The 27,806-nt window shown below is 40.1% G+C and overlaps 1 protein-coding gene and 1 long non-coding RNA gene across 4 annotated transcripts in view; one reads left to right on the forward strand and one right to left on the reverse strand.

The window, feature by feature from the left end:
• The window catches only part of HACD2 (3-hydroxyacyl-CoA dehydratase 2), a 101,661-nt gene that overhangs the window by 61,612 nt on the left and 12,243 nt on the right, over window positions 1-27,806 (forward strand). For both annotated transcript variants that reach the window (XM_059064416.2, XM_059064415.2), the window contains exon 4: window positions 9,177-9,265. In XM_059064416.2, the coding sequence (XP_058920399.1) occupies window positions 9,177-9,265 (89 nt within the window). The remainder of the gene's footprint in view (window positions 1-9,176; window positions 9,266-27,806) is intronic.
• Window positions 1-27,806, reverse strand: part of LOC136794259 (uncharacterized) — a 43,526-nt gene that overhangs the window by 9,730 nt on the left and 5,990 nt on the right. The window contains exon 3 of one of the 2 annotated variants that reach the window (XR_010840743.1): window positions 21,300-21,950. The exons of the other annotated variant lie outside the window; for it this stretch is intronic. This is a non-coding gene — a long non-coding RNA (uncharacterized lncRNA). Of the gene's footprint in view, window positions 1-21,299; window positions 21,951-27,806 lie in introns of those variants that run through there. 2 annotated transcript variants of the gene reach the window in all.

A 27,806-nucleotide genomic window follows, 5' to 3' on the forward strand; every position in this document is an offset into this window, starting at 1 on the left:
TTTTTGTGGTACGCAGGCCTCTCACTGTTGTGGCCTCTCCCGTTGCGGAGCACAGGCTCCGGACACGCAGGCTCAGCAGCCATGGCTCACGGGCCCAGCCGCTCCGCGGCACGTGGGATCTTCCCGGGCCGGGGCACGAACCCGTGTCCCCTGCACCGGCAGGCGGACTCTCAACCACTGCGCCACCAGGGAAGCCCAACTTGCTTTTTTTTCCTGGATCGCAAAGTTTTTTGTTTGTTTGTTTGTTTGTTTGTTTGCGGTACGCGGGCCTCTCACCGTTGCGGCCCCTCCTGCCACAGAGCACAGGCCCCAGACGCGCAGGCCCAGCGGCCGTGGCTCACGGGCCCAGCTGCTCCGCGGCATGTGGGATCCTCCCGGACCAGGGCACGAACCCGTGTCCCCTGCATTGGCAGGCGGACCCCCAACCACTGTGCCACCAGGGAAGCCCCCCCCCAAAGTATTATTTTTTTAACCAAGAAAGTTCTTGGTTTTACTTATTCACTATCATTTGTTTTCTGGGATACAGTGTATTCTTTCGGTACAAATTTAGTTCTTTCATTTCTTGGATTACACCCTTAAATACATTTTCTGTTCCATATATTGGGTTTTCTACTTTGGGGATAACAATTATTCTTGTGTTGGATTGTCTATGTCTTCTGTAATTATTATCTTCCTTCCAGTTGCTTTAATCTTTGACTTTTCCCCTAAATGCAATGCATGCTTTATTTATTCTTAATTTTTTTTTTTTTTTGGTTTAAAACAGCACCTCTTTATTAGCTCATAGTTCTATAGGTCAGAAGTCTGAGTGGGCTCAGCTGTGTTTTTTGCTTAGGATTTCACAAAGCCAAAATCAAGGTATCAGCTGGGCTGGGTTCTTATCTGGAGACTCTAGGGAAAAATCTGCTTCTAAGCTGTTGGCAGATTTCAGTTCCTTGTGGTTATAGTGCTGAGGTCCCCTTTCCTTTCTGATTATTGGCCTGAGGTTGCTCTCAGCCATTGGATGCTGCTCTCCATCTTTTTTTTTTTTTTTAAAGATGTTGGGGGTAGGAGTTTATTAATTTATTTATTTTTTATTTTTGCTGTGTTGGGTCTTCGTTTCTGTGCGAGGGCTTTCTCTGGTTGTGGCAAGTGGGGGCCACTCTTCATCGCGGTGCACGGGTCTGTCACTGTTACAGCCTCTCTTGTTGCGGAGCACAGGCTCCAGACGCGCAGGCTCAATAGTTGTGGCTCACGGGCCTAGTTGACCGGCGGCATGTGGGATCCTCCCAGACCAGGGCTCGAACCCGTGTTCCCTGCATCAGCAGGCAGATTCTCAACCACTGCGCCACCAGGGAAGCCCATGGCCTCTCCATCTTAAAAGCCAACAGTGGTACCTCAGATCCTTCTTGTGCTTTGAATCTATCTGAATTCTCCTGCCGTCAATGCATGCTTTGTTTTTTTCTTGCATTATGTTCATATGGTTGCCATGTCTTTTCGTCTTGCTAAAGGGAAAGTAGCCCTGTCCAGCCATTTTATTTGCTGTGTTACTGAATCCTCCCTGACTGCATTTCCACAGTATTTAAGATTCAGTTGTCTTCCCCTCTAAGCTACAGTTTAAGGGTGAAGGTTTTCCTGATTTATGTATTTTTCTACATGCTGAGGGAATGGTGGTAGGGCTTAGGAGAGTACACAGATATGAAAACATAAAGCCTCAGTAATTAAAACAGTGTATGCATATATTGATATAGAAAGATCATCAGGATATTTTTAAAAGAAAAAAAGACTGTCATTATGGAAAAAATTGGAAAAGTGTGTATAAATGTATCTTTATACATTGACTTACATATTTGCTGTTGTATACCTAAAATATATCTCTGGAATGATAGACAAAAAATTAATTGGTTACCTGTAGGAAAGGCACCTGAGACTGGGAGGGAGACTTTTCTCTGTGTATCGTTTTATACTTTAAAAGTTTTGAACAGTGTGAACGAATTACTTATTTAAAAACACGTGAGCTCTTCCTTCTCTTCTGAGATTTAATCACGTCATCCTGGGATTCCTCAACCCTGTAGAAAGTATATCCTATCCTCATAGGGAACTTTGTACCAGTCTTCCAGCTCGTGGGGTCTGAAAGGCTTAGTTAGCATCTGTGAGGTGGCTCCCAGTTAGTTACTTCCCCATCACTTTCCAGCCTCCACATCTGTCACACTCCAGTCAGAAATTTGAGTTTCTCTCCAAACCTAGGCCTGTTAGTGAAAATACTTGCGATTTTGTTGATTCACCAATATCACTTTCTGGGAGTTGGGAACAAAGCAGGAGGTGTGCAATAATCCTTTCTTGGCTAGCACTTTTTAAAATATATGGCACAAAGTTGTACCCCATTCCTTTCTGGTTGCTGCTAGTGATTTTTGTTGTTGTTATTTAATGTTTATTACTTTTAGTTCAATGGATTTGGAATTTCAGTAGGGAGATTCTGATTTCAATTTCCATCATTTAGTTTAATTTCTGGCACCAATTTTGTGTCTCCTTTCTTGCTTTGGTAGTGGGCTCCATCTGAACACTACCCTACTCTGCTCCCAGCCTGTGTTGCCTTTCCTGTACTTAACTTTCAACCTGGTCTTGGTCATATGTAGCCAGTCTCCCAATCCCACTACCCTGGCCCATGGGAGGGTTGCACCAGGCAGGGAGGATTTCTAGTGCTACTCAGCTTTGCAGGGCTCAACTGTTTGGAGAGTCCTCAGAGCACCCTGGTTCTGGAGAAACAAGAAACTGATTGCCGAATCCCCTTTATACAGCTTTTACTTATTATGTGCACTCACACAAGTGCCTGTGTTTCTTTTATCTGCCAGTGTTTTGCTTCAAAAGTTCACTGCCTTTTCAACATAAATTCTCATAATTGTTTCTCAATTTATAACCTTGCCTTGCCAAAGATTCACACTGCTGACAGAGATATCTTTCTGAAACCAAGAAGCACCAATGCCATTTTCCAATTTACAAATGTTTAGTAGCCTCACATCAACTTCAGGGGAAACGTGCTAAAAATAAAAGCTATCCCAAAGTAAATCAGTTGTAGACTGAGAGTGTAATTTCATGAGGGCAGGGACATTTCCTTCACTGTTGTAACCCTAGCATAAAGAACAGTACCTGGCATGGAGTAGGTACTCCAAAAATATTTGTTGAATTAAATTAACAAATAATAGATATCTGGTAATCATTTTGATGGAATTTTGATCTAGTAATAGCTTACTGATAAGATTGCAGAATCTCTCCGTCATTTGGAAACAACCAATTGAAGCAGTCAACAATTTAAAAAAATGTGCGGTTTGGGTAGTTTAAACATGCTATGTTAATGAACATTGTATTCAAATAAAGGGTAATGGTATAACAAATGTTAACACAGTGGGATCAACTGTAAGAAGTCTAGAAAAGAAAGAGGATCTGGTCTGTCTTATCTATCTATATTCCTCATTCCACAAGGATTTGTGGTAACTTAAACACAAAATATAGTAATGTAGTATGCTTCATATTTGGCTTGAAACTTTCTGACTACCGAGTTGAAAAGGGCAACTGAGTTATATAATTCTTATCATTGGAGAGGAATGATGAGAGGAGAGGAGAGGAGCAAACACTTCTTAACATTAAGTTTTTTAAACAAATTTCCCACTTGAGGCTTTATAGAGTGATAGGGTGGATGTTACACTGCATACCATTCCTATAGCAAATAAGGTAATAATTTTTTAACCAGTTCTTATGAAACCGACCTGATGATAACAATAAACCCAACTCAGTGATGTCAGTTCTTTTCAGAGCTAAAATAATATGTTTCATCTGTGCGGCCCTCTATTGTTTGTCTGGCTTGAATCCAAAGATAAACTTAGCTCCTGGACTTCAGATGGTCTTCCCTATGAAAGGGTTCGCTCCTCCCACTGGCCTTTTTACTGATCTCTTAGAGGAGGCATTTTGAGATTGGGCTGTCAGGTGAGGGTCAGAAGTGCTATTTGCTGGGTGACTCGTTGAGGTAGGTTCCTATGCTATAGAAGCTAAGTGAGAGTTGGTATGGATGGCATCACTTGGAAAAAATTCAGGTGCCTAACTAGGCAGATTCCCTGGATAGGGAATGCAGAAGCACCTGCAGGCAAAGCCAGAAACATCTCTGCATCTGCATCAAATTAGAAAGCATTGATCGGCTTTTTATTCCCTAACTTACTAAGATTTAAATTTACTGCTGGGGCTGTGCTAAAGCAGGCACTCTTGTATGCTGCTGGTGGGAGTGTATATACATATTTTTAAATTTATTTATTTATTTTCATATTTATTTTTGGCTGTGTTGGGTCTTCGTTTCTGTGCGAGGGCTTTCTCTAGTTGCGGCAAGCAGGGGCCACTCTTCATCGCAGTGTGCAGGCCTCTCACTATCGCGAGCTCTCTTGTTGTGGAGCACAGGCTCAAGATGCGCAGGTTCAGTAGTTGTGGCTCACGGGCCTAGTTGCTCTGCGGCCTGTGGGATCTTCCCAGACCGGGGCTTGAACCCATGTCCCCTGCATTGACAGGCAGATTCTCAACCACTGTGTTACCAAGGAAGCCCGGGAGTGTATAATGATACGAACTTTTTGGAAAGCAATTTGGCAGTATATTTCAAGAGCTTTAAAGGCATTCATGCCATTTGACCTAGCAGTTACACCTCTGGGAACTGTCCCAAGGAAATAATCCTTTTTTAAAAAAAAGGATCTAAGCCTCAAAAAAAAATTTTATTTATTTATTTATTTTTTTTTTGGCGGTACGCGGGCCTCTCACTGTTGTGGCCTCTTCCATTGCGGAGCACAGGCTGCAGACGCGCAGGCTCAGCGGCCATGGCTCACGGGCTGAGCCGCTCCGTGGCATGTGGGATCTTCCCAGACCGGGGCACGAACCTGTGTCCCCTGCATCGGCAGGCGGACTCTGAACCACTGCACCACCAGGGAAGCCCAGCCTCAAAAAATTTTAAGTGTTATTTGTAATACTGCATTACTTCATTTATAGTATCAAGCAATTGGAGCAATTTAAATGTCTCACAGAAGGAGAATAGGTAAACAAATATATTCAACTCAAAGGAATGTTATGAATCAAGTTAAAAATTTTGAAGAATATGTCGTAAGATAGAAAATTTCTTAAAATGTTAAATGAGAAAAGCAAACCACAAAGAGTATAAACAATAGAAGTTGAACTGTATTTAAAAATATACTTAGAAGAAAAGACTGGTGGGAAATTTACCAGAAAAGTAAATCTTTGTTTTCGGTTACCAAAACTTACTTTTATGGAAAACAATCAGATAATTTTTGCTTAGCACTTTTAAAAGAGAAACATATATAAATATTCATGTTTCCTAGAAAAGGGAGCTTTATAGTAGAGAAAGGATAATTAGTAAAGCTGTATATAACTGAATTGTGATATTCATCTTCAGATCTCCCAGATGCCTCTGTTTAAAGTCACACAAAGCATTCTGATTTTGACAGCAGAAAAAAGCACCCCTATATGAGGGTCTCTAAAATCCCAGACATTTAGTAATTACAAAGGCTGTGCCTCTATTACAAGTGAATAAATTGACATTTTGGTTTATTAAATAACTAGGATTTGACTAATGAGTCAGTCTCCCAAGAGCCTGGTTCTTGCTTGTGAGTGGCATAAAATTAGATTTTTGAACTTGGAAATCTGAGGTCCAGATCCTGGCCTTTTTTATCCCTACCCAAATATAGCAGCAACCCTGGAGCACTGCTCACACCGTTAGCAGTCTAGCCCATTGTTTCAGTGGTAAAAAAAAGAAAGAGCAGAAATAAAAGGAAAAAAAAAATCATGTTTTGTTGTGATGAGCTGGTCTTTGAGTTAAAAAAAAAAAAAAGCTAGAAAGAGTGGTGATCTTTCCTTGAGTGGCAAGTGCTTAGTAACTCATTTAGGAAAACTTTTTGTTTGTCAATCTTTTTTAGTTTTTCTTATTTGAAATGTGATCTGGCTAAGTATATACACTTAATGTTTGACTCACTAATTAGCCTCTTTGGCAGTATTACATATTATATCATCAGGCTCTGTACTTCATTTGTACATATTTTTAAATAAAAGGTTTATTCACATATCATTCAATTCATTCATTTAGAATGTACAGTTTAATATTTACAGTTATGCAACCATCATGATAATCAATTTTAGAACATTTTCATCACCCCAAAAAGAAACCCTGTACCTATTGGCAGTCACTCTCCATTTTCTTCCTAACCTTCCAGTCTCAGGTCACCACTAATCTACTTTCTGTCTCTATAATTTTGCCTACTCTGGACATTTCATATAAATTGAATCATACAACATGTAATCTTTTGTAACTGGCTTCCTCACTCAGCATAATGCTTTAAGGTTCATTAATATTGTAGCATGTATCATTACTTCATTTCCTTTTATTATTTATTACTTTTTATTTATTTTATTTCTAATGTCTCATTGTATGGCTTTGCCACATTTTATTTATCCATTCATCTGTTGATGGACATTTGTAATATTTCCACTTTTTGGCTAATATGAATACCACTACAAACATTCATGTACAAGTTTTTGTGTGGGCATATGTTTTTATTTCTCTTGGGTATATATATTCCTAGGAGTGGAATTGCTGGGTCATAGGGTAATTCTGTATTTAACATTTTGAGGCAGACTGTTTTCTAGGGTGTCTGCACCATTTTCTAATCCAATCAGCAATGCATGAGGGTTCCAACTTCTCCACATCCTTATCACCACTTGTTATCATCTGTCTTTTTAATGATAGCCATCCTAGTGGGGGTGAAGTGTATCTCATTATGATTTGAATTTGCATTTCCCTAATCATGCTGGGCACCTTTTCATGTGCTTATTGACCATTTGTATATTTTCTTTGGAAAAATGTCTATTCAAATTTTTTGCCATTTTTAGATTGGGTAGTATTTTTTATTGTTGAATTATGAGTTCTTTATATATTTTTTATATATTTCCTTATTATGTATATTTGTAGATATTTTCTCCTATCTGGGGGTTTTCTTTTCACTTTCTTGATGGTGTCCTTTGAAGCACATAAGTTTTTAATTTTGATAAAGCCCTTTTTTTTTCTTGTGCTTTTGGTATCACATCTAATAAACCATTGCCTAATCCAAGGTCACAAAATTTACATCTATGTAAATAGATCTATTCCAAGAGTTTTATCATTTTACCTCTTACATTTAGGTCTTTGATCCATCTTGAGTAACTTTTTTTTTTTTTTCTTGTTTGCGGTACGCGGGCCTCTCACCGTTGTGGTCTCTCCCGTTGCGGAGCACAGGCTCCGGACGCGCAGGCTCAGTGGCCACGGCTCACGGGCCCAGCCGCTCCGCGTCATGTGGGATCTTCCCGGACCGGGGCACGAACCTGTGTCCCCTGCATCGGCAGGCGGACTCTCATCCACTGCGCCACCGGGGAAGCCTTTGAGTAACTTTTTATATATGGTGTAAGAAAGTATCCGAGCTCCATTCTTCAGCATGTGGATATCCAATTGTCCCAGCACCATTTGTTGAAAAGATAAATATTTTTCCATTGACTTGTCTTGGCACCCTTGTTGAAAATCAAGTGACTGAAAATGGGAGGGTTTATTTTTGGACTCTCAGTTCTATTCCATTGATTTATATGTCCATACATTTATATTTTTCTCACCGATTTTTTTTTTTTTTTTTTTTTTTTTTTTTGTGGTACGCGAGCCTCTCACTATTGTGGCCTCTCCCATTGCGGAGCACAGGCTCCGCGGCCATGGCTCACGGGCCCAGCCACTCCGAGGCATGTGGGATCTTCCTGGACTGGGGCACGAACCCGCGTCCCCTGCATCGGCAGGCAGACTCTCAACCACTGCGCCACCAGGGAAGCCCAATATTTTTCTTTTATTCATTCTACAAAGGTTTATTGAGCATCTTTATATGCCAAGCATTGTGCTTAACATGTCCATTTTACTTGCTTTTGAGAACCAAACCCTACCTCTTCAAAGCCCAGATCTTTAAAATTCATTCTAAGATATAATTTTCTTTGATAGCCAAACCTATAGAGCTTTATATGATTTGCACATGGTCTTTCGGCAAGTTGTAGTTTGTCCAACTATGTAAATGTCTAGAAGTCTGAGTGTATTTTAGAGGGCTTAGAAGAATGAAAATTGATCAGGGATAGTCCACTGAATGTATTGAAGATGAGGTTAGTTTTAAATCGGAAGAAGAATTTACAACCCGTGATGAGGGGTTCCTGGCAGGTGTGGAGTTGGCCACGTGCAACTTGACAGGTCCAGGAAGTTGGTAAGTCTAGTTGCTGGTAGCAGTAAGACCAGAGAGAAATGGTGGAGAGGCTACTGGACTGCATACCCATAATTCTGCTTCCAGATTTTATTTTTGTAGCAGTTCCTTGCCAGTGTAAAGTTAACAAAGATAGGAGAATGTTTTCAGATAATGACTTATTGCTGGGTTTAAGATGAATTAAAGGAAGGAAAAATTTTACCTAATGGTGGTGGCTAGTCTCTAGATTGTGGTTGTAGGAACTGAAGGGAGAAGCCAAAGAAATGTAAACTTAGCAGAACTTGATGATTATCTAAAATAACTAAATGTGATTCCAGTGTTATAACTTGAGAACATTGGGAAGATAATTGTACCAATGCTTACTGTTAAGAACAAGGTAAGAAGAAATGGTATATAAACTTTGATTTTGTCCACTTGTTGGCAGAATCTTCAAGTGGGTTATAAAAGATGCCAACTTAACCATTAGATAGTGTATCATATCAAATCTGATATACAGGAGCTTCCAATATTCCAGTGACACAAATACCATTGATTTTCCTTCCATAGTTGCCTGTTCATTTTTGAAGCGCATATTGTAAAAGGAACTTTCAATGTCTAATTTTAAAGATTAAGCAGTGGTTTTATTTTCTGTACCTGTATAAGTGGTTTTGAAAGACCTATGAAAGGTACCTAGATTCTGTGGTTTGCTATTGCCATTAACAATTTTATTGTTTTGAGGGAGGAAAAAAGCTTTAATATTGACTACATAGGAAAACATAGTCTATATAGCAATGTAGATAAGTTTCAGTTACTCATGATGGTTTTGGCTTTAAACATTAAAATTTGGATGTTTTAGAAAATCTATTACGTTTTGAAACTTAGTACAATACATTTATTTACCCATCCTAAAATTTCTTTCAGGAATTGTTCCATCTTCTGTTGTCCTGACTTCTTTCCAGGTGATGTCAAGAGTTTTTTTAATATGGGCAGTAACACATAGCGTCAAGGAGGTAAGTGTTTAAATTGACAAAAATAAAATACTATCAGCTTTAACAAACGTTAGTCAACTTTTCTTTCTCACATGTGTGTTATGGCTAAAGATGGAACTCCAGGTCATATCAGTATAGCCCAGATAAAAATCCCTTGTACTGTAGGAATTGGGTTACTAGTGGGAAACATACCCCAAATATGCAGTGTTGTAAAGAGAAGACTGATTACACAAAGTCCTGAAATCTCAGTTCCCTTGGAGATTTGGCTGGTATGGATGTAGTCTGCACCTCAGTTATATTTTTCTGCTTTCTTGTTTGGATCCAGCACCATAAACTCTGGACATCTTCATCCTTGTAGTGGGACCATTGTGGAAGTGAGGGACATTAATTCATTCCCAAAACAGTCCAATCTTTGTAGGACCAGGAGAAACAAACTTGTTTCCACACAGCCCACCAGGGTTACTGGAATTCCCAAGTGTGCTGAGTCTAGTGGTTCTGGGAGGTCTGGGGTGGTGGATACTGGGGCAGGCCCAGGGATCTGTGGATTCCCTCTGCTGGGGGTCTGGGGGTGGTGGATACCCTCTGCTGCGGGTCTGGGGTGGTGGATACCTGGGCAGGCCCAGGGATGCTTCTTGTAAGAACTGGAGGGAGAAAGACATCATTACCATGGGTATAGATCCACAACTAAGCTTTCATTTTCTGGTATCAGGGAAGGGAATTATTTTCCAGTATGTTTTTGGCTTTTTAAGAGTCAGTTATTACTTGCTAATGTCATCATGAGGAAGAGTACTTGTAGCCACCAGGAAGATTCATTTTTCAGTTTTCCAGTCCCAGTAACTTATCACCAGCATTACTGGGTTCTTTAGCCTCATGAAATGTGCTAATTCATTAGCATTATTCTGTTTTTTTCTTTGTCTTCTGTTTCTCTGAAATCCCTGTCAAAACATTTTGTTTTTCAGGATTTATTTAGACAGTTTCATTTGTACTTTAATTAATGATTTTTTAAACTTTTTATTGGCATATGATATACAGAAAAATGCACATAGCTAATGAGTTTTTAAGCAAAATTGACTAAGCTAAGTTATTGTTTTTGTTATAGATTCACAGACTTTTTCTTTTAAGCTCTTTCAGTCCTTGAAGATGTCTGTCTACACTTTCTGTGTAGGAAGAATGTAAAACAGTCTCTTACTTTTACATGATCACTTTTTAGAGTAATCTAAAATCTAAAAAAAAAAAAGTCAAAAACAGGCAAGTAAATCCTAATGTAGCATATTGCCCCTTGACCTCATTCTTAATTGTTTCTGGAGTAAGGTAAAGTTATTGTTTTCATTGGTTTCAAAGTTCTTTCTATAAATCACTTTTAACCTGTATTTCTTTCTCCTTTACTTTTGTGTATACACTCTGTCCCTTCCATTTTAACCAGCAACTGGAATTTTTAATTTCCCAATAGTCTTAAGTGACCTAAACTTTCTTCCTAATAGTAACTCATTTATATTCTTAAACAGGTAATTATGTACTTTCGATAATTAAATGAAGATAGAGTGTTTTCAAATCTGGAGTGTTTAATCAGTTTGCCAGTAGAGTCAGACACTAGGTGTCCAGGAGCTAATGCTCCAGGTGATGGGTTATTCATGGCCTGTGCTTCTCCTCTCCTCTGCTTCAATAACCACTCCTCTGCTTATTAGCACTTCTGGCAAACGGGGTGGTAGACAGGTAGATCAAAAATGATTACAGTTCAAGTTAAGCAGTTGTTACCATATTGCTGTTACCAACATTTGCCAGGATTTCCTGGGCAGAGCAGGAAGACAGCTTGGATTAGAAAGCTATTAAATGTCTCTGTGGATTACAGTTATGTCGACCTGGCCATTGCCCTCAGTAACCTCCTGCCTGCCAGATGCACAGACTTGACATTTAACAGATAGTTTCACAGGTAGTGTCATATTTGAGCCTTACAGTAATTTAAGTTATATGCTTGTTAGATTTGCATATTCAAAATTGTTTCTCTGCAACCAAACTTACCCAGTTTCTACTATTGTTAACATATCATTTTCTTAGGAATGTAGTAAATTTTATTGTCTTTCTATCACCTCTTGGGTCCTCTTCTTTTCACATATACCCTATTGATTAATTGACTTACTCCTTTCTCACGTAAATAGTATTTGCTGTTCCAAGATCACACTTCTTTTCTCCTCATTCCCCTTTTCTTTGAAAAGAACCCATTCATCATTTTGTTTATGGCAATAGATTCCCTCCTGGCCCACCCCAAGTTGCTAATAGCTAATTTGAAAACCTGTTGTTGTGGCATTTCAGAGGCCAGTCTGCTGTCTGTGACCTGTTCCTCACCCCCTTCTCTTGGCCAAAGGCTATTTTTCCTGGCGTAGTTTCATGTTAGCTATAATTCAGTTTGTTCTGTACAACATTACATATGACTTCCCTGTTAAACTTCCATTCTTCTGTTTTACTGAAACATCTTTAAAATATCTGTATTTTCTTTATATCCAGCTTTGTTTATTTTAATGGAATCACATAACTAATGCATAGGGAAATTGACCTCAGAAATAACTGTTTCATAAAATATATATCACTTTCTCATAGTAATGTTCAAATTCTTTTCACAGTACTCTACTTTCATTCTCAATTTGTTTTTACATCATATTTCCCTCTAAAGTGGACACAGATTCATTTTCATAGCATTACATTTGGATTTGGACTCTTATTCCACCCTCTCTGGCCTGCTTATATTTTCTATGCTCATTCCCCTTGTTTTCTGTAATTGTACATGATGTACTGAGGTATAGCCTGTATGCCTTTTAAGACTAGATACTACTTTTTTCATATTTGAGGTATATTTTCTTTTAAGACGCCCTTTAGGACATGCATGCTTATTTGTCATTATAATTCTTTACTGCATGGAATGCTAGTCATATAGATGTCGCCAGGTATATCATAGAACTAAAAGGTGATCAGGTGGTTTTCTTTTATGATGTATAAGGACCCACCATCACTAGCAGGACACCTTGATGAACAGGATATTAAAGAAAAAAATGTCTCTATGCTCAAAAGCTTTTTCTTGACCTAACATAGCAAATAACCTTCCCACTTCTTTCCTTTTAAAAGGACTTTTTATATAAGCAAAGTAAAACTTCTGATAAAACAGACAAGCTCAGGGTGGGACATAGGGTTTGAGGGATACAGGAGGGAATCAGAAATTCTAGCTAACCTCTTTCCTTTCCAGTTTTCCCACCTGACCTCCAGAACTGAACTGGCTTCCTCCCCATTCCTTTAGCCAGGCTGGCCACTGCTACTGCCGCATCAGGCCTCTATGGGCATTTATTCCCCTCACCTTCTGTTTGGGTCTGTGTCTTTGTCTCCTCATTGAACTGAAAAAAGATTGACATTTTTCAGAGTGAATTGCAGTGGGAGATGCCACCTCTGTCCCTCACTATGACCCCCCCCATCAGAAACAGACAAGTCCACAAGGCACATATTCTTCCTTGTCCAAAAGTAGCTAAGCCAAGCCCCAGATTCCTAGACACACAGGTAAGCCACTGTCCCTTTTCCTGGCCCAGCCCTCTTTGGAGAAGCCCACACACATCCTTTCTGGAGTTCTTAGTGTAAGATCGCCATGTTCTTGGAGCAGAAGTCTCAGGTCACTGCCATGGGCAGTGGTTGAGTAAGAAGTTGCTGGGCTGTCGCTGTGACTTTAGGCTAAGTGCAACAAACACCTTTGACACTTTATGCTCTTGCTGTGACTTTAGCCTAAGTGCAACAAACACCTTCGATACTCTACTAGCGGTAATTTATGTAAAGTAGACTATACCCTGGAGTGCTGCTGAGCCTTCTCTCCTTTCTTCCTCACCCTTTGCCACCATTGGAGAAAAGGATGTTTGCCCACATTCCTTTGGAATGTTCTGTAAATTCTCCTGATTTCACTAGTCATCTGTTTCCCACTTCTTTCTGGCATGCCCACTGGGCTTTGTAACACTTAATCTGCCATCTCTGCTAACTTCTCAGCAAGATGCCTACAAAAAGCTTGCCATCAGTGTTTAAAAAAGTTAGTAACCTCCAGTTCTTTATCATTATGCTGTTTTTTGTTGTTTGATGCATTACAGTTTACAGAGGGCTTTATTAAAATGTTATAATTATTCACTCTTGACAACTGTCTCTTGAGGTAGGTTGTAGTCTTCATTTAAAGTTTGGAAGCTAGAGAGGCAAATGACTGTCTGTCAAATGGCAGAGTTGAAAAGCAGACTTCTGAATCCACAGTCTTCCCACTGCATCAGAACTTGCTCTCACCGGTTAGAAATGTGATGTAAACACATCCTTATTTTTGTGTGCTAACCATACTTTCTTTATCCTGTGTGGAGTTGAAAACCCCCATTTCAGACCCAGAAGCACTCTTCCTCTTCAGCGGTTCTGTCATACCACATGCATATGATTCTCCACTCAGATCGTTTTGCATGTGAAATGTACAAATCAATTGTAGGCCCTGAGTGCTTGTCTGCAACACTTTGCCCATGTGCTTCTCTGGTTTTTTAGTGCTCATTTTAGGACACTGATTAATTGGCCTTTCTCCTTGAAAGTTCCAAGACTATTTTTCACACTGGGGTTTATGGACTATTTGGAACAGAATTACCAGAAAGCTTCTTAAAAATGCACTTTCCAGGTCCCGCCCCACATTTGATACAGAATTTTGGGGAGTGGAGATAGAGAATCATCACTGTTATTAAGCTCCTTGGATAATTTGATGAATTCTAAGGTTTGAGAAATGCTCTAAGAAACTGTAGTGTTGTGCTGTAATTTTATTTGCCCTTCTTTTTTCTTGATTTTACTTCCCATTTCTGCTTAGTTTCCTCGAGACCTAACCAAATTTCACCATCTCTGTCCCAAATCTGAGAGCCATAGTCTCATTCTTACAGAATGAAAGCCTGGAGTTCCCTTACCCAGCTAAGTGGAGGGACTGTGGAGTTTCTGGTGCCTTCTCCAAAATCTAGTGTCTGTGGAGCTGAGGCTCACTTGCATGTAAGAGGAAGCTTGAGGGGCCCACCTTGAAGTCAGAGGCAGATTTGAAACCACGGCATTAAAGAAGCTAAAGCATCATTTGTTTGGGGGGTCGGTTGGAGGGAAGGGCTCCATCCTGGGCAGGTGCTTCTTGTTGCCTGGCCAACACCTCCAGGTAGATCATTTATGATTCCAGGTAGATCGTTATCATTTCCACCCAAGGAAATACTGCATAAACATCTCTCTTCGGTTTTCTCAAGAAATGTCATCTTCCTTGGACACTTTTGTTATTTTCTAGGTAAGTCAAACTCAGTATTCTAGAACATGGAGGCTTAACAGCCATAATTTTCACGAGGAGTTGGTGAGTGTGCACTTCGACACTTACCCTGTGGCTTAGGATAACGCACTTCAACTTTCTGAGCCTTGTTTTTCTCATCTGTGACATGGTAATACTGATATCTGTCCTGCTCATTTCACAGAGTTTTTGTGGAGATTAACTGAGAGGAATACATGAAAACAAGGCAGCAGTGTTTAGAAATCAAGGTCTCTAGCACGCAGTTTTTTGCCGAGCAGCTTCTGAAACCCCTTATAAAGCAGTTGCACTTCAGAAGGAATGCTACTTCCTTCATAGATGCCACACAGGTTTTTTTTTCTTCCTCTTTTCCTCTCCTTTTTCACTCTTGTAGAAGCTAAAGGACTAAGGACAGTGGTATCCTCGATTCTCCACGATCCTTTTCCTGTTGTTTTGCATTATAGGTTTTCCTTCTCTGCTGGGTCCTCCAGCTGGGTCCGCGGTGCACTCATGCTCTTGATGCCTCTTGAGGTTGCTTCTCTTGTTAGCATGTTTCCCGTGGCTGCACGTTCTCCTTGTTGTCCCTAATGGCCATCCGTGAACATGGGTTTTTGGTTAGGCTGGAAGGGCACCTTCTTATCCATATCATTCAGATGAGGAGCTGAGAGGCTGCATCTGGGGCATATTGTTCCCTCCTTGGGTATTGTGCTTGGACCAGAAGCCACGCCACTGTCTTCTAGCCCAGGCCATTTCCACAGTGACGTTCCATCTCAATTAGCAAAGGACATTGGGATACATTCAGTATCTTTTGCCCCCTTGAGTGCTAAATGTCTAAAGTTCTCCACCCTACTCCATCTATTCCCTTACTTTCTATTTTAAATATTTCTGTAGGTGGATTTGCATCACCTTCACTTTTAAAATTAGCACCTCTCCTAAAAGTAGGAAACCTCATTATTTGATTGTTAATCAGACACTGTCAGACTTTAGACAACTCCAAGACAGATGTAGCAGTACTTTCATGCCACTTCCGCATCTGTTAATAATGGACACTTAAAGGTAGTGTTACTTTTCTCAAGGCTGGATGGTTCACTTTGACATTGAATATATTTAGCGTAGGTGATTTGGGCAAAATCAGGTTGTCTGTTTTTCTCTGTGTTTTTCTGTCCCTTTCCAAAATTTTCTTGAACCGTGTATAAAAATTTTATTGCAAAATATTTAGATCCTTTTGGGTTCAGTGTAGGTTCACATCTGATGTTCCATGTTGCATCTTTCTCCTAGTGTCTTAGTTCTTTTGTAGTCCTTGGAAAACTTCAGTGGCACTCCTTTGTTCAAAATGTATTATACTCTGTTCTTTGATAATTAAGTCAGTTGTGTTTAAAATAAAATAAAACATCTTAAACCATACAAGTGAGTGTTACCACTACATCCTACAAGAGCATAGCCCCCTTTGTCAGTTAATAGTTGAATAGGTTCCAGGCCCAACAGAATCAGGAAATCAGTTTCATTTGTGTTTAATGTTAATCTTTTTCTCCTCTCGGCTCTCCTCCACTGCACCCTCCTCCATTGGTGACCCTGCCCCACAAACACCCTCACACTTCAAGTTTCTCGGGATCTTTTCTTTTGCTTTCGTACCTCAAGGGCTAAATCTGACATCATCCATTCCCATTCCTCAATTCTGGCACGAGAGGGAGCAGTTAAACCAGACAAACTCCCTGGAAGATTGCATGGTTATTTTCATTTGGGGGAATGTCATGCAGGGCAGGAAGGGCCAGGGCCTGACCTGTCAGCTCCAAAGGAAAGTGCCCCACTCTATGAGGTTCCCCTGGGACTCAAAGCCAGACCTGCCCCAGCCTGCCCAGTCCAGACTGCCCTGCAGGTGGCCAGGCCTTTCAGGCCTGAGCACTATTGGCTTCTTCCTTTCCCTCTGCCCCAGAACTTCCAGATTTTGGATTTCCCAGTGCATTTACAGTTCAGTTAGTCTTTTAAAATATTATGCTAAAACCCTTCTCCCCCACTTAATTGATGTTCTGGATATGTCAGTGGTGTCTCCTACTTTCCTCCTAATTTTTTTTCCTTCTATTTCTGATAATGAAATTTCTGACACAGAAGCTCATTGTTGGAATGAATCCTCTTCAAGCATAAGACATTTTCATACTATTGGGTAGTATCTTAATATATGTAATTGCTGCTACTTAGAAATAGTAGAAAGCCTATTTAGAGCCAAATCTGGATACTTGGAGTCCTGAGATTAACAAAGATGTTTGACTTTTGGCACTAGGAAACTGTCATGGAATAGGAATGAGAATGATGAAAGAAAAAAAAAAAAAGTTACCTTGCATGTAAAATAGTAGTTTCCCAAAGAAGCACCTGAGATGAGATTTACAGGCTGAGAGCCTGAGTGGTTTCAGCTTTGGTAATATGTCATCAGCTTGAGTTGAAGAATAAATAATGCAGGGTAGTAAGCCTGTGTCATAGAAGTGTGCTGTCAACTTGTACTGTCAGTGGAGAGTTACCAATAAGTGAATTTGACAGTCAAACCAATTTTCATCCATGGTTTGAAAGTGAAGTGAATTCAGATGTTTATTTCAAGCCAAAAAGGGTAACTTTTTGGTCCCGTATAGTGATAGAAACATGTTGGTTACCAGCATTTTTCTTTTGGATATTTCCTCTATCCCAGGACTGTACAAAGGAACTTTTGGTAATGGCAGAAATGTTCTGTGTCTGTGCTGTTTGATATAGTAGCTACTAGTTGTATGTGAACACATATTGAACCCTTGAAATGAAGTTAGAGTGAATGAGGAACTGAATTTTAATGTAATTTAATTTTAAATAGCCACATGTGACTGGAGTTTACTGTATCGGACAGTGTAGCTGTAGTTGTTCAGTGTAATATTATTTACCATTCTCTTTATTTCAGTCAGTTAGGTTCCATATATTTTATCTCATATGTGCATGACTGTGTGATTAAAAAAAAAAAAAAAGTAGCCCAAGGATATTTATATAGTATACTTGGTATGTTGTGTTCTTTAAATCCAGGGATTTTTTGTTTAGTACTCTAGATTAAATTGTCATAAAAATCCTGATTGCAGGTGTGGGAAACAGTGTGGATGGTATTCTCATCTTTTGCAGAGGTAGCAGTTGATTAACTGGTGAGGCAGGAGGCCATATAGACCCTACCTTTCAGAGACCTGCAGTTTGGCCTTTGCAGTAGATTCACCATGATAACATGTCCCACATTTGTCTTTTTTGAAAACCATTTCACAGGCCTTTTCTCTCCTATTTGAGTTCAAAGATACCATAGAAATATAGTCAACATTATTATCCCAGTGAGCTCAGAGATTCTCATTTCACACTGTAAAAGTGAGCTGGTGGCATACGTCGTGAGCATTGCTAAAATATGTCAGCAAAGTCAAGGAAAGTTAAAAATTATTAGCTATAAACTGCTTTTAAACAGGTGTGCTCCACAGTACAATGAGTGGCATTTTTAAAGCATTGATAAATATTCATTGGAAAACTTTTTTAATATGTAGGAGGAGGAACTGTCTCTTAAATTATTTGCTCCTTTGCCAAATCGGTCCTTTATATGCTATAGCTTTTTCAGTATAACTGTATTTTCAGCATAAATATAGAGAATCAGATAACTTAATTAAAAATATGTAATTTGACAAGAATACCAGTACATTCAGTCTCCTGACAGTTGACCTGCACAGTGAATGCAACAGGTAACTGGTCTCAGTGGGAATCTTGAAGATGACAGGGGAACCTGAAGAAATCATCCCTATCCCCCTGCTCCTGTGAAATATATATGAAATGTATTTCTATTGCTTCTGAGAAGAGGATTCAATAACCTTTTTTACCTACCCATATCAAGAAGCCCTACATAGTCAAGAAGCTCTCATTTAAAAGCTGTGATGCATAATGGATAAAATAAAGCATCTTACTAAGTCGTCTGCATTTTCCAGAGAGAGGACCCTTTTCCAGTCTGAAGTGACCCTGGTGCGCTTTGGGAATTTGTAAGACGTAACTTGATACACACGTGTGGTTGTGTGTGGAAGCATGCTGAGGGTATGCTTGCATTTGGAAGGGAGGGAAGATACTAATTATTAGGCTTGATGCATTATAGACTTTTAACTTGTCTTTTCTTTAATTTGCTGCCATAATCGTTTGTATTGCATCTTCTCCCCTTTACTATACTTTTCTCTGGCAAAAAAATTACCAGGATAACGAAAAACTTGATAATCATGCATCTCTTTTGCCTTCTGCATTGGTGCTGTCTTTTTAGGTCAAGTTTAGGGAATCTTATATTGAGGTTACTGCTTCAAAGAAGTGTATGTTGAGAGCTTCAAGTGTAAAAACTAAAATTAACCAAGTTTTTATATACTACTTAATAGTTTTAAAAACTTTAGAGTTTTTCAAATAGTCATGTTACATTTGTGTAGCACTTTGCCATCTGTAGCAGAGCTTATCAGTTGGCACCAGATGTCTGTCCCACAGGTGGGTGTTAAAGGAAAGTTCAAGGAGATATGATGACTAGAGGGTGTACGTCATCTCAGAAGAAAGGCTGTGCTCACCTCAGCTAGTGATTGGCAAATCGATCGAGTGTTATGCAGTTGCTCTTTTAAGAAAAAGCAGAGGGCTTCTGGGCTTCCCTGGTGGCGCAGTGGTTGAGAGTCCACCTGCCGATGCAGGGGACGCGGGTTCGTGCCCCGGTCTGGGAAGATCCCACATGCCGCAGAGGGGCTGGGCCCGTGAGCCATGGCCGCTGAGCCTGCGCGTCCGGAGCCTGTGCTCCGCAAAGGGAGAGGCCACAACAGTGAGAGGCCCGTGTACCGCAAAAAAAAAAAAAAAAGAAAAGAAAAGAAAAAACAGAAATACAGATTTTTTTTTTTTTTATGTGAAATCTCTAACTTGAAAAACTGGCTCAACTATTTTTTAAAACACTGTACAAACTCAAAATATCTGTGGACCAGGATCATGGGACATTGTTTTAATATTTATGCTCCAGGAGATGGTATTATAGCCTTGGTTTTTTTGTTTGTTTGTTTTCATTGGGGCCTTTGTTTTTATTTTCTGTCTTACTGACATTTTTGCAATTCTTAAACCATCATAGAACAAAAGAACCTTGACATTTCACAGTGTATATTGCCAATTTCATGTTCTTTTGACCATGTCAGTTACATTTCTGACAGTGATCAATCCTGTCCCCTCTAGAGTGTTGGGTGGGCACACTAGGATGATACATTTAGAGGTCTGGGGCAGACAGTGGAGTGAGTATGCCCCAGCTCTCCCTATGGGGCCACAGTAAACTACTGCTGGGAATATTGTTCTTGGGCTGTCTTGCTATAGTTAAAGGACTATTGCTTCATAGAATACTTAGACTGTATTGGGTATATATGATCAAGGTGGGACTAATTATAACCCCATTCTGATGTAGTCCTCGTGCTTGAGTTTGGTTGAAGGAAATAGTTGCATGAAAACTTTTCAGTTAATAATGTGCTCTTCGGAGGTGAGAAAATCAAACAGAACTCAGGAAGAACATTGGGAAAGGCTAGCAGCTGATGAGATCCTTAGACATCCCAGAGTTGGTACAGGCTAATGCCTTTAATACTTAACAACAGAAAGCAAAACAACAACAAACAAAATATTATCTTGTAGTTAATTAAGCCTAAGAGGCAGCCACCAACCTGTACTGGGTCCCAGCAGTGGCTAGCATAGATAGTAGAAACTTAATACAGATTTGTTGAATTGAATTTTTCTTTCATGGAATAATAGTAATAACTACTGTATATTAAATGGCTAGCATTTTACTAAGCATTTGATAGGTTTTTCTGACCTCACGTCAACCATGCAAAGGCAAATATTACCTCAGTTTCCATATGAGGAAACTGAGGCTGGGAGAGATAAGGATATGTAGCCTGGAAGCCTGGAGGTCTGTTTAATTCAAGAGTTGCAATGATTGGAGAAGAGGCTAGTTGTAGGAACCTGCCACTCTTCCTTCATGTTTCCCAGGAAATGGGCTGAGCAGATAGTAGCATTAAAGTTGGACTAATGGGAACATTTTAGCATTCAGACCTGCATGTCTGTCATAAATATAGAATTGATCATGCATTACTTGTTTACCGCATGCTTATACATTTTTCTCGTTGCATGTTCAGAAAAGTTAATTTCATGACCAAGACTTGTTTTCGTAGGCCAAAATGTTTAACTAGGCCATCATCCATATCAAAAATTAGTTACTCTGTTGTAATGGAAATAATCTTTTAACCAGTTCCCTTTGTCATTGTAGGTTAAGAAAAATCTATGTAGATGCACATTTTTTTCTCCTTTAAAGGGGAAGAATATTAATATATAACTTGCATTTCCCATAGAAAAGGAATATTATTTTCTGGTTTGTTTAGCATGTACCCTATCATGGATTTTTAATAAACATTAAATCATGAAGGACACTTTACACATGAAATTGCCATGTGAAAAGACTAACGCTAATCCAGATATCTTTTTTTTTTAAACCACCACATGTCAATATTTATTACATTTCAACTTCTTATCAAGGATGACATTCCTTTTAAGCAGATAACTAAGTGACATTTTTATTCAAAAAAGTTTCAGAAAGTTATGGAAAGGACCAGGATTGTCGTCAGAATTGTCCGGTGCCCCAGCCCAAACCTTCTGCTGACATCACCATCCAGGCAGCAGCCCTGTGGCCTCACCCTCCCTGGAGAGCTGCCCTCCTCACCCAAGGCTGTTCCAACCAAGGCAGGCCAGGCTGCAGATGGGTCAGAATACTCATTCAGTACCTTCTCTGCTCCAGTATGGTGCTAAGCACTAGGATGCATGGGAAGGAGAAATCACATGTGCTGCCCTCACAGGGCTTGCTCAGGAGCAGAACTGAGCAGTACGGTAGAGTGGGATAACTGACAAGGTAGGAAAGACAGGGTGCTGGCACCACGTCACACTTCAGCTGCCCAGCTGTTTTAGCTCCTGAGGAGCTGTTCTAGTCTCCCAGGCCCTGTTGTTCCTCCTCATGGGGTGGTCTTGGGGATGCAATATGTTAATACATATAAAGCATTTAGAACAGTGCCTGGCACTTAGTAAGTGCTCAATAAATGTTAGGTACATATTAGCTATAATGTAACCTAATCTTTTCCCAAAATTTTAGTGACAAATTTCTACACAACTGAGTTGAATTCTTTTCTATGTCCTGAAGCAGAGATATAATTGACTTTCAACAGAGAGATATAGGGGCTTCCCTGGTGGTGCAGTGACTGAGAGTCCACCTGCCGATGCAGGGGACACGGGTTCGTGCCCCAGTCCGGGAAGATCCCACATGCCGCAGAGCGGCTGGGCCTGTGAGCCGTGGCCGCTGAACCTGCACGTTGGAGCCTGTGCTCCGCAACGGGAGAGGCCCACGTACTGCAAAAAAAAAAGAGAGAGAGAGAGAGAGAGAGAGATAATTGACTTGACTTCACATAGGAATGAATTCTTTTATACTTATTAAAATGGTTTCACAATTAGCTGGTGAAAATTTAGACATAATTACTTTTACCATACTTAAGGAATAATTAGCCCTGCTAAATGGGAGTTATCATTATCTTAATCATCATTATTATCCTAATCTAAAGCATTTATTGAAAGTCTGATTTTGCTTTTTAAGTAAGCTAACCCCATTTCATTTATTTTTATTTTTTTATTTTTTTTTTGTGGTACGCGGGCGTCTCACTGTTGTGGCCTCTCCCGTTGCGGAGCACAGGCTCCGGATGCGCAGGCTCAGCGGCCATGGCTCACGGGCCCAGCCGTTCCGCGGCATGTGGGATCCTCCCGGACCGGGGCACGAACCCGTGTCTCCTGCATCGGCAGGCGGATTCTCAACCACTGCGCCACCAGGGAAGGCCCGCTAACCCCTTTTCAAAGCGAGTTTTTGGACCTGCCGTTGGGGTACTTACAGTGTAAGACAATAGGAATGCCCATACAAATTTAGGGTCAGCATTAAACCTGTTGTTCCTTCTCAGGTGTGCTCTTATTGGTAGTTTTTGTTATAAATGTTCTTATATCTTCTTTTATGGTTATGTAGCCCGCCTCTTCCAGCAAATTTAGAGGCTTCATATCAAAAGCAATTTTTAGAAACCAGATGATATAGTTTGCTTCTAATTATGTCCCCAAAGTGGTTGCTTAGTTCTCAGGTGATATTTTAAAATAATTTCTTTAGAAGTAATTTCAGATTTACAGAAAATTTGAACTAGAACAGTGCCAAGAACTCTCATGTTTCCTTCATTCAGATTCCCCGACTACTGACATTTTACTACATTTGTTCCTATTCCTATCACCTATTCTGTATTTATCTACCCGTTATCAATCGTTTTTTTCTGAACCTTGAGAGCAAGCTGTACATGATGTCCTGTCACCCAAGTACATGTTTCATACACTCTCCTACATGACCTGCATAACAGCCCTCCAGTCTGGAAGCCAAAACTGATACAGTACTATCGTCCCATCCACAGGCCTCTTTCAGATTTCACTAACTGTCTAAACAGTGTCCTTTTTTTTCCTTTTCTGGATGGCACATATTTACTAAGTATCTTCTATGCTGCAGGTATTGTGCTAAGCACCAGGATACACAGGGAAAGGAGAAACATGGTTGTTGCCATATATACAATGAGTTGTCAGGTCTCTTTAGACCCATCAGTCTAAGACTAAGAAGTCCTGATCTTTCTCTCATGTCCTTAACAGTTTTTAAAGAGTATAGGCCTTAATTTCCGTAGGGTGACCCTCAGCCTAGATCCATCCAGTGTTCCCTCATAACCAGTTCAAGCCATGCATTCTTGGCAGAAATACCAGAGAAATGGTGCCATGCTCTTCTCAGGGTATCACATGAGGTGGCAGCACCATGACTATACCCATCCCACCCCTGGTGGTGTTGACCTCAATCATCTGCTTCTGTTGGTGCCTGCCAGCTTTCTCCACCTTCAAGTCACCATTTTCCCTGTTTTATTGATCAGTATTTTTCGGGAATGATTCCTGGTCTCCATCAGCCACCTCTGTGATGGTTACCAAATGGTGATTCTCTGCTTCCGTCATTTCTTTTCCATGTATTAGTTGGCATCCTACTGTAAGGAATAGCTTTCCCTTTCTCTCATTTATTCATTTATTTATTTTATTTATATCAGTTTGGACTTGTGAATTCCTATATAATCCAGTGGATTGTAATCTGTTATTTACTTTGATGCTAAAATTGTCTGTGATTTGGTCAGCGGGAACCCTTTCTTCTTGTCCTTTTGACTTGTCTTCATCATTGTTTGAGCATTTCCTTACTTTCTGATAAAAAGATTTCCAGAATCATCTTGTACTTCCCCTGCCCCAGCCCTGGAATCAGCCATTATGCCAAGGAACCTGGTTCCTTTTAGTGGAGGATGGTATATTTAGGAACCAAGATCTGGTAGTTGAGGTGCTCCTCGCTACTGGGATGTTATTGCTTCTTGGTCCTCTCAGTAGAGAAAGCTACTATATACATATATGTATCAATACATCCACATGCATATATACTCATACACATGTATATCTAAAAGTATTTACATCGCTGTATGTGTATATGTGTATACACACACACACACACACACACACACACATATACATAAAATCATGAGCTCATACTGATTCCTCCAATTACAATTCAACATCTTGGTGTTCTTTCTAGTGTTCTCCCTTCCATGTTTGTAAATACCGATTCCAACAGCGAGAAGTCCATTTTTTAATATATTGATTTATTTGCTCAGCTTACTTATTTACAACATGTAACTGATTTTCCAATCATACTATCCATCTCTTACACCTACCATCTCTATGTCTCTCCCTCACCTCCCCATCCTCAATTGCAAGAGAGATGTTCTCCCCACAGCAACAGGGGAGTGTGTGTGTATGTCTAAAGCCCAAGAAGACAAGTCAGAACTGTTCAGAGTTTTGGGACAAGACCTGGATTCAACTTCTGTAAACCTCACTTTCCTCATCTGTAAAATGGGGATTCGAAGAGGTAATATATGTAAAAAGTGCTTGGCAGATAATATGAGTACAGTAACTATTAGGTATAATTATTTTTACTGCTATTGATCATAATTATTAAAAAGAGGTTACTCCCCTTCCAAATTAAAAATGGGCAAGGGCTTCCCTGGTGGTGCAGTGGTTGAGAGTCCGCCTGCCAATGCAGGGCACATGGGTTCGTGCCCCGGTCCGGGAAGATCCCACATGCTGCAGAGTGGCTGGGCCCATGAGCCATGGCCGCTGAGCCTGCGCATCTGGAGCCTGTGCTCCGCAACGGGAGAGGCCACAACAGTGAGAGGCCCACATACCGGAAAAAAATAAAAAGAAATGGGCAAAAGACATTTCTCAAAAGAAGATACACATATGACCAACAAACACATGAAAAAATGCTCAACATCTCTAGTTACGGGAAATGCATATCAAAACCACGACAAGATGCCACTTCATACTCATTAGGATGCTACTGTCAGGAAGAAAAAAGGAAAATAACAAGTGTTGGTGAAGATGTGAAGAAATTGGAACCTTTTTTGCACAGTTGGTAGGAATGTAAAATGGTGCAGCCAATGTGGAAAACAGTTTGGTAGTTCCTCAAAAAGCTAAACATTGAATTACCATATGCTCTAACAATTACACTCCTAGGTATACCCAAAACAATTGAAAACAGGTACTCAAATAGATATTTGTACACCCATGTTTACAGCAGCATTATTCCAATAACCAGAAGGTAGAAGCAATACAAATGTTCATCAGTAGTTGAATCAGTAAACAAAATGTGGTATTTACGTACAATATAATATTCAACCTTTAAAAGGAGGGAAATTCTGATAAATGCTACAACATGGATAAACCTTGAAAACGTTATGCTAAATGAAAGAAGCCACACACAGAAGGACACATATTGCATGATTCCATTTAATTGAGGTACCTAGAATGAGCGAGTTCTTTTTTTTAATTGAAGTGTGGTTGATTTACAGTGTTGTGAAATGAGCAAGTTCTTAAAGACTTAGAGTAGTGGTTACCAAGGGCTAGAGGGAGGGAGAAATGGAGAGATATTATTTAATGGGTACAGAGTTTGTTTGGGTTGATGAAAAAGTTTGGAAATGGATGGTGGTGATAGTTGCACAGCATGGTGAATGTACTTAATGCCACTGAAATATACACTTAAAAATGATTAAAATGGTAAATTTTAAGTTATGTATATTTTATCACAAACATAAGGAGATTACTAAGATTTTAAGATGACATAACATGAAAAACTTGCCTATATGTATTCTTTTTAGACTACTTCCTTTTTCCATAGCGTCCATTGGTTATAGATATATTGCCTCCCCCACCCCCCAGCAAAACACCACACACACACACACACACACACACACACACACACACACACACACACACACACACACACATGCAGAGTCTGCCAAAGGAAGGCTGAAGAATGATATTTGTAGAGGTTAACAGACAGGGAAAGTTGGGGGGTGTCAAATGGATCTAAAACAGTGTTGACTTGTAGGCTACATGTAGCCTGCAATTTGTGATGGTTTTTACATTTTTAAAAGGGTGTAGAAAAACAACAAAAAAGAATACCTGACTAAGGCCACATATGGCACAAAGCCTAAAATATTTGCTATTTAGCCCTTTTCAGAAGTTTGCCAACACCTGGTCTGAAACGACGCTGTGGACTGAATTGTGTCCCCCAAAATTCATATGTGGAAACCCTAAGCCCCCCAGTGTTATGGTATTTGGAGGGGGGGCGTTTGGTAAGTGGTTAGGTTTAGATGAGGTAAGGGTGGGATCTTCACAATGAGATTCATGCCTCTAAGGCACTAATATCCTTGCACATGATACCTTTTACATATTTTTAGAGAGAACTTCCCTCTCTCTCACGTTCCATGTGAGAATGTGGTGATAAAGCAGCCAGCTGCAAGTCGGGAAGAGGGTCCTCACAAGGAAGCAAACATGCTGGCACCCTGAACTCGGACTTCTAAAACTGCGAGAAAATACATTTCTGCTGTTTGAGCCACCTAGACTATGGTATTTTATTATGGCAACCAGAGGAGACTGAGATAAACATACTCTTCACAGTTCTGCCAAGAACAGACTCTAGTTCTCACCTCCGAGATTTTACCAAAATCTCTTCTCTTCACAAATGAAAAGAGTATCAAGAAGAGGAAAGAACACCTACCAGAGAAAGCCTGATGAGGGGATTTCTTTGAAATAATCAGAGTGGTAAGCAGTAGGTTCTAAAATGCTAAGAAGAAAAGGGTTTCTACAACCGCGATTTGTTTTGGCACCATTTGTTTTTCTTTGAATGTAATAAAAATGACAGCTTTTCATGTACTGATACTCCCTGAGCCTTTTAAAGTCAAACAGATGATGCTATTTGTGTGTAAAGGTTTTTCTCTTGCACCCATTTGTTTCTCCAGCTTGAATTTCTATGTAAACTCCCTTGGCTAAATTACACAAGCCACCCACTCCCCACGCCTCCTCTCCCTTTGTAGAGCAGGGGGCTGAAACCTGCTGTCTACAGTGTGGAGGGTCCAACACGCAGCTCACCGCACCAGGCAAAGGAAGATTTCCTGGCCAGCCAGGCGGCCCCCGGCCCATTCCCCCATTTGTGCCATGATTGTGAACATGCAGCTTTGAAACATGGCTTCAAGACATTTTTGGTCAACCTAGCCCAAACCTGCTCATTGATCTTACTGGTTTTAACAAATTCCATTCTACCCCTGTTTTGTTACTGGATAATTATCTGCAAATTAGATAAGCTTGATCTCTGACTTTATGTGAGCCCCTTCTTAATAACATGTTATACTTCCTATTGATCTGAAGATATCTTTTGTACAGAATGATCATTTTCCCCATCCTTAGTCTTCTTAAAATTGTGACATGGTCTTCACAGCTGGATTCTGGGAAGACTGTTTTCACATTCATCCTGAGTCTGAGTTTGTTACAGTTCTTTTGGTTAAAGTCCAGTTGGGGTGGAGTGGGGGGAACAGTGAATCAAATAACCTGCAGGCTGGATCAGAGTGGGAGGCGGGGGCGGGGTGGGGGGCTTGTTTGTTTGCTTTTCCCTTATTTGAAGGCCTCTAAGACTATGTAGAAACTAATATCAGGTATCAAAAAGCAGGCAACTGATTATGATTGAATTGTTTTGCTTTAGCAATATCTTTTGAGCTCCTACTTGTGAAAATCACAAAGTACTTTTGGGAATCAAAAATGAATAAAACACGCTCC

This window comes from Kogia breviceps, chromosome 5 (assembly GCF_026419965.1).
Source record: "Kogia breviceps isolate mKogBre1 chromosome 5, mKogBre1 haplotype 1, whole genome shotgun sequence".
Lineage (NCBI taxonomy): Eukaryota > Metazoa > Chordata > Mammalia > Artiodactyla > Physeteridae > Kogia > Kogia breviceps.